The sequence below is a fragment of the Otolemur garnettii genome, unplaced genomic scaffold (genome assembly GCF_000181295.1).
Source record: "Otolemur garnettii isolate 467f Iridium unplaced genomic scaffold, OtoGar3 scaffold00052, whole genome shotgun sequence".
Classification (NCBI taxonomy): domain Eukaryota; kingdom Metazoa; phylum Chordata; class Mammalia; order Primates; family Galagidae; genus Otolemur; species Otolemur garnettii.
This window is the reverse complement of record NW_003852447.1, coordinates 3848076-3861999: the sequence shown is the minus strand read 5'-3', so window position 1 is coordinate 3861999 and position 13924 is coordinate 3848076. Positions and strand designations below refer to the sequence as shown.

At 39.2% G+C, this 13924-nt stretch overlaps 2 protein-coding genes across 2 annotated transcripts in view; one reads left to right on the top strand and one right to left on the bottom strand.

Annotated features, from left to right (window-relative positions):
* Window positions 1–11168, bottom strand: part of LOC111726038 — a 36690-nt gene extending 25522 nt beyond the window's left edge. The window contains exon 1 of the mRNA XM_023514393.1: window positions 10740–11168. Within this exon, the coding sequence (XP_023370161.1) occupies window positions 10740–10836 (97 nt within the window). The 5' untranslated portion in view covers window positions 10837–11168. The remainder of the gene's footprint in view (window positions 1–10739) is intronic.
* Window positions 11169–11202: 34 nt separating this feature from the next.
* SRP54 (signal recognition particle 54) overlaps window positions 11203–13924 on the top strand; it is a 43266-nt gene continuing 40544 nt past the window's right edge. The window contains exon 1 of the mRNA XM_012806455.2: window positions 11203–11510. The gene's annotated coding sequence lies outside the window, so the exon portion shown is untranslated. The remainder of the gene's footprint in view (window positions 11511–13924) is intronic.

The following is a 13924-nucleotide window of genomic DNA, read 5'->3' as shown; positions in this document are numbered from 1 at the left end:
AACCCACCAACTCAGGTGTATGTGGCTGGCACCTTGGCCACTTGAGCCACAGGTGCCGAGCCAACCTTTCTCTGAAAAGACTTTCTTATATTGAATTCTTGCTAGGGTAAAAGGACCCCAAGCTGATTGTCTTTCTTACAATTTTAAAACAGCCATAGAAAGAAAACTCATCCATCTTCACATTCGCTGTCCCCCAAATCTTTGGATGTTTTAAGGTCAATTCGTGATGTCTTTCTTAAACATAAAATAATTTTGTGTTTATTCAGAACGTTATTTTCATGTAATAAATAATTAACATTAGGATGATGTTTTATAGCTTACCAAGTTCTTTCATGTAGAAACTAAGTCAATTAACTAGTATAACATCCATGTGAGGAAGACAAAGCAAGATTAAATTTCAGATTTACAGATTAGAAAACTAAGTGTTCTTAGGTTAAATGAATTGCCAGAAGTTGCAAAGCAGGCCAGCAGCTGCACAAGGACATAAACCTGTCTGCTGCCCATAAGCAATGTACTCTTCTTTTTCACTATACCATGCTAACCCTAACCCTCGAGTCATACCAGCCAGAAAAAGTGAGAGTTGGGACTGGAATGCAGCTCGAAACTCACCTCTGAATTACTATGCCATATGGCCTCTATACCCTGCAAAGACAGCAGCTAATAACGGTTCTCTTGCTGCTACCTTAGTCTTTCCTTCGTCCTAGCTCTGATGGCGGCTCTTCATACCACATAGTAGCCATATCCTCTGCCACCTGGTCACTATCTTCGCGTAGTTGCTCAATAGCCCCTCTAAATGTAGCCTTGGAGGTGAATACGGGCAGACAATCTAGTCTAAAACATGACTGCCTTAGCTTATGTTCTCTTTTCATCCGATAGCATGCCAGGGCTCCAAGTGCCACTGCTATTGGGTTATCAATAGAATTGCAATGGGTGGTGGCACCAACAGAGGCCTAAAAGTCTCACACAATCATGTCAAGATTTAGGAAGATGAAGAAAACGATGGGATTGGTTGCAAAATTCTGAACAGTCACACTGGATTTCCATAACTAAAAGTGTTTATTTGGGAGTCAATCCCCCAATTAATGTAAGCATCACCAGTCAAGATTCAAGAGTCAGTATGAAATTATTCAGTCTTCAAAAACGGCATTAATAAATGAAGACTATATTTGTTTCACCTCAATAGCAGGTAAAAATGAGAACTGGCACCTCTTTCTCTGGACAACAAATTCTGACTCAAACATATTCAAGGGCAAAAAAAGATTTCTTTATTTATAACAGAGATTCTTCACTCTGATCCTAGTTAAAGAGGATCCAAACATGAGCTTTAAAGGGTCAACAAAGGGCCTAAACTTGTGCATTTGCGTGTATATACAAATATATATACCTTTTCCAGGAAGAATGCTCTTAAATAGATCTTCAATATTAACATCTAATAGTTACTGAGTACTACATGTAAGACATTGTTCCACATGCATGCATCTACTCTTGATCCCCAAAACATCTCTGTGAGACAGTACCATCATTTCCTCATTTCCAGCTCCAGAGCCCCTCTTATCAAACCTACTTAAGACTGATAAAATGAAGGTTTACAATCACTTGCCTGTAATGATTTCTCTTACTTAGGCTCTAGTTCTAATTGCTGACTCTTGTTTAAAACTGTCCTTACCTATTTAGCTGACTTTGACCTTGTCCTTTGGAATTCTATCTCTGGAACAAACCGAATAGCAATGAAAAAGAAGACCGGGACCCAGACTGCCTGAATTAAAATCCTAGGCCTACCACTTATTTAGGCAAGTTACCTAACTTTCTAAGCGTCAGTTGATTCACTTAAGTGGAAATAATAATAATACTTTTATCAAAGGATTGTTCTGAGGATTAAATGAGTTAATCTGCAAGTTTAGAATTTGCTTTAGAACCATTATTGGCCATAATGAACATTCAATAAATGTTAATTACTATTTGAAGAGCAGTGAAGTTTGATGAACCTATTTTCTAAACTACATTTTAAAAATGTCAGTTTCATGAATCAAAAAGAAAACATGTCCAATTCAATCATTTTGGTAAAATATTAAAACTCATCTCCATGTTTTTATACTAAGTGTCTTATTCAAACATCACTGATTCATAATTGTTAATGGGTACTTTTAGATTTTAAGGGAGAAATTTTTAGCTCTTGAAGGTTAAAATTGGTTTTATTTTCTGTAGCAGTAGGCAATTAATTTCTGAAAAGAACAGCAAGACTTTGTGCCCCAGTAATAATTATAAAAACAGACCAGAACGGCATATGATAGAATATTACTCAAATGTATAAAACTGGAATTCACTTTAACATTTTAGCTGTCTCTAGGCATCTGTGGGGGGACTGATTCCCGGACTACTCATGGATATCAAACGTATGAATGCTCAAGTCCCTTATGTAAAATGGCACAGTATTTGCACATGACCTACATATATCCTTTCAAATACTTATAAATTTACTTGTAATAACACAATGTAAGTGCAACATAATTAGTTGTTATACTGTATTTAAAAAAAATTTGTATTCAGCTACTTGGGAGACTGAGGCAAGAGAATCGCCTAAGCCCAAGAGCTGGAGGTTGCTGTGAGCTGTGATGCCATAGCACTCTACCAAGGGTGACATAGTGAGACTCTGTCTCTAAAAAAAAAAAAAATTGTATTATTTTTTTCCCTAATATTTTTGATCCTTAGTTGGTTCAATCTATGGATATGGAACCTGTGGATATAGAGGGCCAACTACATATCATAAACATTTACTCTGTCCTTAAAATTAAATCAAAACATTATTTTTTAAGGCTGTGCAATATCCCATCATATATAGTTTCTAACCATTCACTCCTACACCTGGACAGTTAGATATAGTTGCAATTGTGAAAAACTAAAAAAAACTAGGAACATTGTAACTAACATTTTGGCATACATCACCTTTGTTTATTTCCTTACTGTGAATTTTAAGATGGAAGTAGGAAAATATTTGAGACATTGCCCTCGGTGCTATGGTGTCATAGCTCATAGCAACCTCGAACTCTTGGGCTTACGTGATTCTCTTGCCTCAGCCTCCCAAGTAGCTGGGACTACAAGAACCCGCACAATGCCTGGCTATTTTTTGTTGCAGTTGACATTGTTGGTTAGCTAGCCCAGGTTGGGTTCGAACCTGCCATCTTCAGTGTATGTGGCTGGCGCTGTAACCACTGTGCTACAGGCGCCGAGCAGATATAGGAAAACTTTTCAAAGCATTTTGCTACAAATCTGCAAATTTCTTTCCTTAAAAATTACATTTAATTACTCTAACAGAAATGAACTTGTGTCTCATCAAGCCCTCACAGCATTACATACTATAATAAAAACAAACTTGGTTGCATGTTATTTAATTACTAGTGAGGTGGAACATGTAATAGCTATTTTGGAATGCGCTGGTAACAGTGTGTTGTTTGGAGAAAGATTAAAGGAAGGTGCTAATCAACTGCCTAAGGACAGTGAAGTTTTTTCTTTCAAATTATATATGTGGGTGGGAAGGGAACAGAGGGAAAAAAGAGCTTCTCTAAAAGCCAAAACTAGAGGCTGGGTGCAGTGGCTCACGCCTGTAATTCTAGCACTCCGGGGAGGCTGAGGCAGGTGGACTACTTGAGCTCAGGAGTTTGGAGACCAGCCTGAGCAAGAGCGAGATTCTGTCTCTAAAAATAGTTGGATGTTATGGTGGGTGCTGATAGTCCCAGCTACTCAGGAAGCTGAGGCAAGTGGATCTCTTGAGCCTCAAGAGTTTGAGGTTCTTGTGAGCTACAATAATGCCATGGCACTCTATCCATGGCAACAGAGTAAGACTCTGTCTCAAAAAAAAAAAAAATTTTTTTTGTAAAAAAGAAAATTGATAAAGGCCAAAACTAATTCTTCAAAAATTTCCTACTTATATGTATAATTAATAACATGGGGAATAAAAAGTCACCAAGCTGACAGTCTATGAATAAAACCTCACTGTTTATACCTAGTCAGTTATTAAGTCCTACTTCTTTTTCTTTTGAATTCTTTTTCCTCTTCATTCCCGTTTCAACTACCTCACAGCCAGTCATCACCTCACACTTTGAATACCATTACAAACTCCCAAATAGCTACTTAATTATCAGCTTCTCCCCACTATAAAATACCTTGCACATCTATTTTAAATTAAACTTGATTAAACTGTATTTTCAACATTCCCCGTTACAATTTTTAAATTTTTAAAATTCCTTTTTCACTGTATCCTGCATATCACAAGTCTAACCATCCTATTTTCTTTCTTCTCATTTGTACCTTTTTTTCCCCTTAGAGACAGGGTTTTGGTGTTACCCAGGCTGCAGTGCAGTGGCATGACAGATCACTGTAACCTAGAATTCCTGAGCTCAAGCCATCCTCCCAACTTAGCCTCCCAAGTAGCCGGGACTGTAAGTTCGCGCCACAATCCCTGGCTAAGTTTTAATTTCTTTTTTGCAGAGATGGGGTTTTGCTATGCTGCTCAGATTGCTCTATAACTCCTAAAGTGATCCTCCCACCTCAGCCTCCTAGGGTTCTTGGATTATAGGCATGAGCCACTGAGTGTGGCCTTATTTTTTATTTTATTAAATTTTTTTTTTCTTTTTTGAGAGAGTTTTCACCTGTCACTTGAGCTAGAGTGCCATGGACTCAACTCACAGAAACCTCAAACTCCTGGGCTCAGACCATCCTCCTACCTCTCAGCCTCCTGAGTAGCTGAGACCACAGGCATGTTCTACTTCCCCCAGCTAATTTTTTTATTTTTAGTAGAGATGGGGTCTTGTTCTTACGCAGGCTAATTTCAAACTCCTGACTGCAAGCTATCGTCTCCCTTTGGCCTCCCATAGTGTTAGGAATACAGGCATGAGCCACCACACCTGACCATATTTGTTACTTTATTTTAAACTGAAAAATAATATTTTTGTTTTTCAAAACAATTATTTTTAATATTACTTCATATACTTGATAACTTCTCCCCATTCATATAGTTTCAACAAAGATTATAAAATCTTTACTTCACATGAAAGCTTACTATTGATACAATGTAGTACTAGAGCAATATTCTGTCAGACAAATGTAGCTAGATCCTAAGGTACTTTTTAGATTTGTGGGAATTTCAAATAGCTTCTAATGGCTCTATAGTTGCTGCTAAGCAACATAGTCAATCCTGCTCAATTAAAACACATTTAAAATAAAGGATACAGAGAAACTTCTAAAAGTTTCTAGTCACCTTCTATCATAAGGTTGGTGCAAAAGTAACTGCAGTTTTTGCATTGTTGAAATTTGCCATTTGATACTGGAATACATTCTTAAATAAACATGGTTATGTTACATTTCACTTTTTTTGAGGCCTAAATAATACAAATTTATTATCTCATACTTTCTATGGGTCAGTGGTCTGTGTTTTCTTAGATTCTGTATTTCTCTATATGACATCTATTTATTATAGGGCCAATTATATTTTCTTATTATTTGGGGTATTTTTGTTTTGGTTTGTTTTTTGAGATAGGTTCCCACTGTCACCCAGGCTAGAGTGCAGTGGCATCATCACAGCTTATTGCAATCTCAAACTCCTGGGCTCTGTGCCACCATATTTGGCAAATTTTTCTATTTTTTTTTTTTAATTTCAGATTAATATGAGGGTACCAATGTTTAGGTTACATTGTTTCCATTTCTAAGGTAAAGTACAAGTCATAGTTGAGCCCTTCACCCAGGGGGACTGCTGAATGACTGCATATTGTACACATTAGGTGAGATCCTGCCAATTGCCCTCCCTCCTCCCCCCTTGTTATACATCATTTTAATGTGTATTTCTTGATTTATATTTTTTGCTAATGACTCATTATTTCTGTTTATTTTATATTTATTTTGGACTATGGAAATGATGTTAGGCAAAAAGCAAATTCAAGCAATTTTCTTATTCAAGTTCAAAGCAGTGGAGGTAACTCAACATCAACAATGCATTTGGCCCAGAAACTGCTAACAAATGTACAGTGCAATGGTGATTAAAGTGGTTTTGCAAAGGAGACAAGGGCGTTGAAGATGAGGAGCATACTGGCCAGCCATTGGAAGTTGACAATGACCCATTGAAGGCAATCATTGAAGGTGGTCTTCTGACAAGTACATGAGAGGTTGTTTTAAAACTCAATGTTGACTACGGCAACAAGTCTCTTATTGTTTGGATTGGAAAGGTGAAAAAGCTGAAAAAGAAGGTGACTCATAAGCTGACCAAAATTCAGAGCAATTGTTATTTTCAAGTGTTGTTGTCCCTTATTCTATGCAACAATGAACCATTCCTCAATTGGATTGTGACATGCAATGAAAAGTGGATTTCATATGACAATTAGCAACAACCAGTTCAATGGTTGTACTGATAAGAACCTAAAAGCACTTCCCAAAACCAAACTTGCCCAGAAAGGTCATAGTCACTTTTTGGTGCTCTGTTATGGGTCTGATCCACTAGCTTTCTGCATCATAGAGAAACCATCACATCTGAGAAGTCTGCTCAGCAAATCGATGAGATGCACCAGTAACTGCAATGCCTGTAGCTGGCATTGGTCAGCAGAAAGGGCCCAGTTCTTTGCCATGCAGCACCCAACTGCATGTTGCACAAAGTAGAACCGATTGGGCTACAAAGTTTTGCCTCATTTGCCACATTCCCCTGACCTCTCACCAACTGAATGCCATTTCTTCAAGCAGCTCCACAATATTTTGCAGGGATAATACCTCCACAACCAGCAGGATACAGAAAATGCTTTCCAAGAGTTTATGAAACCCCAAAGCATGGATTTTTACACTATAGGAAGAAAGAAACATTTCTCATTGGTAATAATGTGTGGATTGTAATGGTTCCCATTTTGATTAATAAAGATGTGTCTGAACCTAGTTATAATGATTAGAAATTCATGGTCAAAAGCTACTAGTACTTTTGCACCAACCTAAATATTTTCTTTAAGCATTTATATATTTCCTTATACTTTTGGCTTGGAGGAGGCCAAGGTGCAACTTTCTTTGGTCATCCTGAATCCAGGTTCATCCAACATCAGCCGCCTCCACCATGCTGCCTAAGTTTAACCCCAGTGAGATCAAAGTCGTGTATCTGAGGTTCACTGATGGCACAGTTGGTTCCATGTCTGCCTTGGGCCCCAAGATTGGCCCCCTGGGTTTGTCTTCAAAAAAGATTGGTGATGACATTGCCAAGGCAACTGATGACTGGACCGGTCTAAGGATTATGGTGAAACTGACTATCCAGAACAGACAGGCCCAGATTGAAGTGGTACTCTCTGCCTTGCTCTCATCATCAAAGCCCTCAAGGAATCACCAAGAATCAGAAAGAAACAGAAAAACATTAAACACCACAGAAATAACACTTTTGATGAGTTGTCAACATTGCCAGACAGATGCAGCACCGATCTTTAGCCAGAGAACTCTCTGGAACCATTAAAGAGATCCTGGGGATGACCCAGTCAGTGGGCTGCAATGTTGATGACCTCCACACATGACATCATAGATGAAAACAGTGGTGCTGTGGACTGCCACCTAGCTAAAAAGTACAAGGAAAACGTTTCAATAAAGGATCAATTGACACCCACTCCCCCCAAATAATAAATATTTCCTTATAGCAAACCCTAATTTTCTATTCTTTGTAACTTGATCCTTAATTTAAAATGTCATGGACTGGGTGGTGCCTGTGGCTCAAAGGAGTAGGGCACCGGCCCCATATACTGGAGGTGGCGGGTTCAAACCACCACTTTGCTTGGGCTTTCAACCTTCCAATGCTTGTGCTCAAGAGATCCTCCTCCTTGCTCGGGTTCAAACCTTCCAATGCTTAGGCTCAAGTAATCTTCCTCCCTCAGCCTCCTGAGCAGCTAGGACTAGGGGAGTGTGTTCCCATATGGCTAATTTTTTAAAAAAAATTTTGTAGAGATGGGTCTCACTGTGTTGCTCTGACTGGTTATGAGTGATTCTCCTGTCTGGGCCTCCCAAAGTGCTGATATTATAGGTGTGAGTCACCATGCTCTGCCCAAGAAAGATATTATTTAAACTTAATGCTAGAGATAAAAAACATTTCCCCCCCCACTGGAAAAAAGTCAGTCTAATTAGGAAAATGAAAAGCAGTTGTTTGGTAAAATCTTTTGGTCTATTGTTAGATTAAAAGATTGTTCATAAAGGCATACACTAAGAGCTTCAGTTTGGGAAGATGAAAAAGTTCTGGAGATAGATGGCAGTGATGGTTAAATGCCACTTAATTGAACATATTTAATGCCACTGAATTGTACACTAAAAACGGCTAGAATGGTAAATTTTATTTTTATATTATACCACAATAAAAACTACAGAATAAAAAGCACTCAGGATTATTAAAAAGCCCTCCATATATGGGTGGCTCCTGTGGCTCAAGAAGTAGGGTGCTGGCTCCATATGCTGGAGGTGGTGGGTTCAAATCCAGCCCCAGCCAAAAATTGCAAAAAAAAAAAAAAAAAAAAGCCCTCCATATAAAGCTGACACTCTCATTTCTTAAAATATTGATGTTAGTAACCCTTCTTAAGAAATTCAAGTTGTTTTTGAAATTGTTTAACAAATGACTTGAGTTTCCTGACGATAGGGTCAGCTGGAGAAATACAGAAAGTATGTTTAAAGTAAAAATCTGGCTGGGCATAGTGGCTCATGCCTGTAATCCTAGCACTCTGGGAGGCTGAGGCAGGATAGATTGAGTTCACGTGTTCAAGACCAGCCTGACTTGGAGAGTGACCCGTCTCTGCTAAAAATAGAAAAATTGAGGCAAGAGGATTGCTTGAGCTCAAGTTGGGGAAAAAAATAATTTAAAAATCTATTCTTTAGCCAGTGATACTGGTTCTTCTTGTTTACAAAATTACCATCCTAAAGATGCTTTCAAATAGAGCATCGCCTGTGGCTCAAAAAGTAGGGTACTGGCTGGGTTCAAACCCCACTCCAGCCAAACTGCAACAAAAAAAATAGCTGGGCATTGTGGTGGGGCCTGTAGTCCCAGCTACTTGGGAGGCTGAGGCAAGAGAATTGCCTAAGCCCAGGAGTTGGAGGTTGCTGTGAGCTGTGACACCATGGCACTACCCCAAAAGTGACAAAGTGAGATTCTGTCTCATTAAAAAAAAAAAAAAAATGCTTTCAAATCTTTTTGATTTGGAAAAATGGAGTCTCAATTGATGCCTCTAAAAATTTTTGTTTTTGAGATAGAGTCTTTGTTGCCCTCAGTAGAGTGCTGTGGCGTCACAGCTCACAGAAACCTCAAACTCTTGGGTTTAAAGCGATTCTCTTGCCTCAGCCTCCCCAGTAGCTGGTACTATAGGCACCTGCCACAACACCCAGCTATTTTTGGTTGCAGTTGTCATTGTTTAGCAGATCCAGACCGGCTCCAACCTGCCACCCTCGGTGTATGTGGCCAGCGCCCTTACTCGGTGAGCTATGGGTGCCAAGCCAGATGCCTCTAAAATTTGAGATTTAGATCACAAATGGCTCCACAAGACTAAACTCTGCTGGAGGGTAAGGATGTTTCCATAATCATACAACTTCCAGAGCTAGGCAGTATGTGTCATGTTTGTAGGCAGTCAATGCTTTTGTAATAAATGACCTCATACTGAAGAATGCAGAAAAAAAGAAAACTAGCAATTTTTGTATAAACAATTAGAATATGATGAATGTAACAGAAAATATAGTGTTTACATGAAGTGAAAGGAGACGACTCAGCCCATTTTGGAAATTCCTATCTTGAGATTATCTTGTATATGTGTATAAATATGTATAAATATCTTCCGTGTTCTAAACTTGCCAGGATAAACCTCATCATCAGATGTTCAAATTAACTTTAGTGTGGTATCTTATCTAAAACGACTGCTAAAATGTGTAATAGTAACTATTTCAATATATAAATCTACAGACTGACTCCAACATCACAAAGAGAGTTTTAGCAATAGGACGATGTTAAAAGTCTAAACCTAGAAATCATTATCAAACAAGAATCTTTCAAGTCACCAGAGTTTGGATGCAAACAAGGATAGAAGTCAACATTTAGCGACAGAGGGGCACAGTATAATTTAGTATAGCTATCAAACAAGGAATATCCTATTTTCTTGAGCTTTTAACAGGCTTCTCTTTGCCAGACCAGATCCACCCCACTTTTCAATAAGTAGATCTAATTATCACCTTTCCTCGATTCTAACTTGTCGTTTTCATTACTACTATTAATTATGTTAACAGTTTAAAATCAAAGTCTCCCCCCACCCGGCTTCTCCCCCAGTCCTAAAAATATTGCTATTAAATGGCCCATTTCACAATCAAGAAAATGAATGCATTAGTTACATGTGATTTTACCTGCGACGTAAGCTTTTAACTTCACAGCCTAAAACCTCTCTTGGAAAGTGCTTTTTTAGGTAGTACTCCACCAATCTTAACTAGTTTGTGGGAGTTATGGGGAGAAAACCCTTTCAGAAAAGGGTTTAGACACAAGGAAGTCTTAATTGTACAAACGCTGCAGCAAAACCTAAACCACCAACAGCCCGGTCTTCCAGCACCCAATCGCAAGTGGTGCTCAAAAGTCCCAAGGTCTGCCTCGGTCTGTCTAGATCACTAAGGAGCAGAGGCCAGGGCAAATGTACGATTTTGGCTTCAGCCTGCTTAAGTCCCTAATGTTAGTGCCCACATCATATCCTTGCCCGAATCGCCTGCCTTTATTCGCTTACGGGTAGTTCGCATCCATTGGAGCAGCGCCGGGCGGTCGGCTGGAGCCACAGTACGCACCAGCTGCAGGATAGCTAGTCTCGCCGAGCAAAATTCCATGTTTCAGCAGCCAGCGAAGTAGGAGCGGGTTCGCAGTGCGCACGCGCAGGTGAGACCCCGGGCCAGCGGTTGAGCCTTTCTAGGCGGTGAAAACCCTAGGCCCGCCCCCCCTGCAAGCCTCACGTGCGCGCGGGAGTCCCTACTTTCAATCCCACCCCGCTTTCCTTCCACTCCAAGCTGGCGGGGCTGAGTGTAGTCACATTTTCTTAAGGTGACCCCTCCAAGCCTGACTTCTTTCCCGAGATCGGCGCTACAGAGCCTCCTATATTACCACTAACTTTGCTGCTGCGGTCATCCAGCAGTAGGAAACTAAAGTGCAAAAGCCAGGGCAACCAAACACCTCTTTAAATGCCCAAGAGAAGCACTGAAACAACCCCGGGGTGTGCCCCGGAAGCGGAAGTGCATCCCCGTCATGAAAGGCTGGACTACCCAGAGTGGTGACGTCTCCTCATTGGGCGGAAGGTTCGGTGGCAGTCGTCGGTCTTCCAGCTGGTGGGAGTTGGCGTCGCGGTGCTGGGCACTGGGACCCTGGTTTATATAGTTCGGGAGGTAGGGTTTGTGGGGTCGTACCTGTCTGCCGCTCCCACCTTTCTTGGATTTCCACCCACGGCGTGAGGCTTCGCTAAAGAATCCCCGGCCCCTTTAGGGCCACGGCGTTAGTGGTGCCTTTTGCGGTAAGTGTCTTCTTTTTCCCGCCCCAGATTTCGGAGGGGCAGCCCAAGTCTTACTTAGGGGGCGAGAGACTCTGGAGGGAGTCGGCTTCCCTGGCCACCGGCTGTCGTCACCGAGACAGGTGCTCTGGCCCTTCTTTATCTCGTGTCCTCCATCAGAAGTTTTATTAAAAGATGCGATATGACTCTTTTAAGTTTTCAGATTTGCCAGAACCAAATAAGATGTGGGTGGTTGCAGGCCTGACACTTTGTTTTGCTTTCCTGAGCGAGAATTTAGTTGAGGCTACTTCTCTGAAAACCTTTTGACGTATACCATATTTTATTTCCCATGTGTTTATAGTTTTTGACACATGTCCTGCGTGTAGTAGACGTGTAATAAATAATAAGGAATAGCAGTTCTATGTCCATGATGATTTACGATATATTGATGGCCCTCTCTGTACCGTTTGACTCTAGTATCCGTTTCTTGAAACTCCTCTGTTGGCTTTCTTGATACTATCCTCACCTAATTCTTTCGCATGCTTAATTCAACGAAATGTGTAATTGCTCTTGATGATGGGGATACAAAAGTGAATGACACTAACCTTGCCATTGAGAAACTAACAGTACAGTGAGAGAAGTGCCCATAAATATACATTATATCAAGATGAGTAATGAGAAACATCGGTTGAGTATAAAGAGCCATAGAGAGCTATAGGAACAGAGATGAGAATTAATGTGCTCCTTAGGAGATTGTGAGCCTAAGGAAGTTGCTATTCCAATCTAGCCTCAGTTTCTTTATCTACCTAATATGCTCATTACAAAGATGAAAGGAGATTAGGTAACATGTTTGGTACAGTGCCCAGAACATAGCAAGAGTGATGCCAACAGGAAAGGAAACAGTTCCCTCAAGCCCTTTTCCCATATTTTTTTGATATGATCAATTAATATTTTCTAGCTTAATATAGAGTACTATGCAAAGCATCTTCAGGCCTTCCTTCCAAACGATTATTCCCCTAACTTCCATCTAGCTGTTTTATATAATTGAATGTAAAGCTTTGGTGCAAATTAATGCAGAGGATCCTGATGTTATGATGTGTTATTTATCTTCTGAAGTTAACAAGAGAGCCTCGTCTGTGTTAAGCTGTGATGTAATTGATTGGTTTGGAGTTAGCATTTTTCTCATGCTGTAGAGCACACAGTAGGTGTTTAATGAGTGAATAAATGAATACAAGTGTCAACTCTGTGTCAACCTCTAGTCTGTTGATTAATAGTGCTCTAATTCTCCCAGTGAACACTTTGGAAAATGATTTTTCTCTGACTTAAAAATAATACTTTTAGTCATTACCGAAAATTTGGGAATTACAAAAAGATAAAAATAAATATAAAAATTGAAGTAGTTATTCACCATTTAGTAATTGCAAATGTTATCTATAACTGATGTCTTAAAATGTATTCTTATACCATTTACTTGAAGTGTACAATTTAAAGATTTTTAGTGTATTTACAGAGTTGTGTAACTATCATATAATCAATTTTAGAACATTTTGATTACTCTATGAAAAAATCTTGTGACCATTAGCAATCACCACCCCCCATTTTACTCCAGTCCTAAGCAACTATTAATCCACTTTTTTTCTTTATAGATTTGCCTATTAAAGTTTCATAGAAATGGTATCATAGTATATGGTCTTTTGTGACTAGGTTCTTTCAATTAGTGTAATGCTTTCAAGATTCATCCATGTTGTAGCATATGTTCAGTACTTCCTTTTTATTGCCTACTGATATCCCATTGTATGGATATGCTGCATTTCATCCATTTGTCTGTTGAGGGGTATTTGGGTTGTTTCCACTTTTTAGCTATCATGAATAATGTTGCTGTGACCATTCATGCACAAGTTTTTGTTTGGATTTGTGTCTTCCTTTCTGTTGGATATGTACCTAGGAGTGGAATTGCTGGGTCATATGGTAGCTCTGTGTATAATAACATTTTGTGGATTTGCCAAACTTGTTTTCCAAAGGGCTGTACCATTTTACATTTTTACCAGTGGGGTATAGAGGTTCTGATTTCTCTGTATCCTTGCCAATGCATGTTATTGTCTTTTTGAGTATAGCTATCCTAGTGGATATAAAATGATATCTCATCATGATTTTGATTTACAATTTTCTGATGGTTAATGTTATTTTTTGAGATGTTTTTAGACTGTATTTAACAAAATATGGATTATACAGTATATGCAGTTTTTTAGTCTTTTGCATTTAAGCCTATTTTTAGCATTAGCAAGCATATTTTACAAAAGAATTTTCCTAGTTTCTTCTCTTTTTGCTCTCCCCCAAAACTACAATTGTTGTGAAAACTTGTCTAATTTAATTCACCTTGAAAATAAAATCTATACGAATATATATCAAATTATTATTAGTTGGTAGCAGGGCATGGT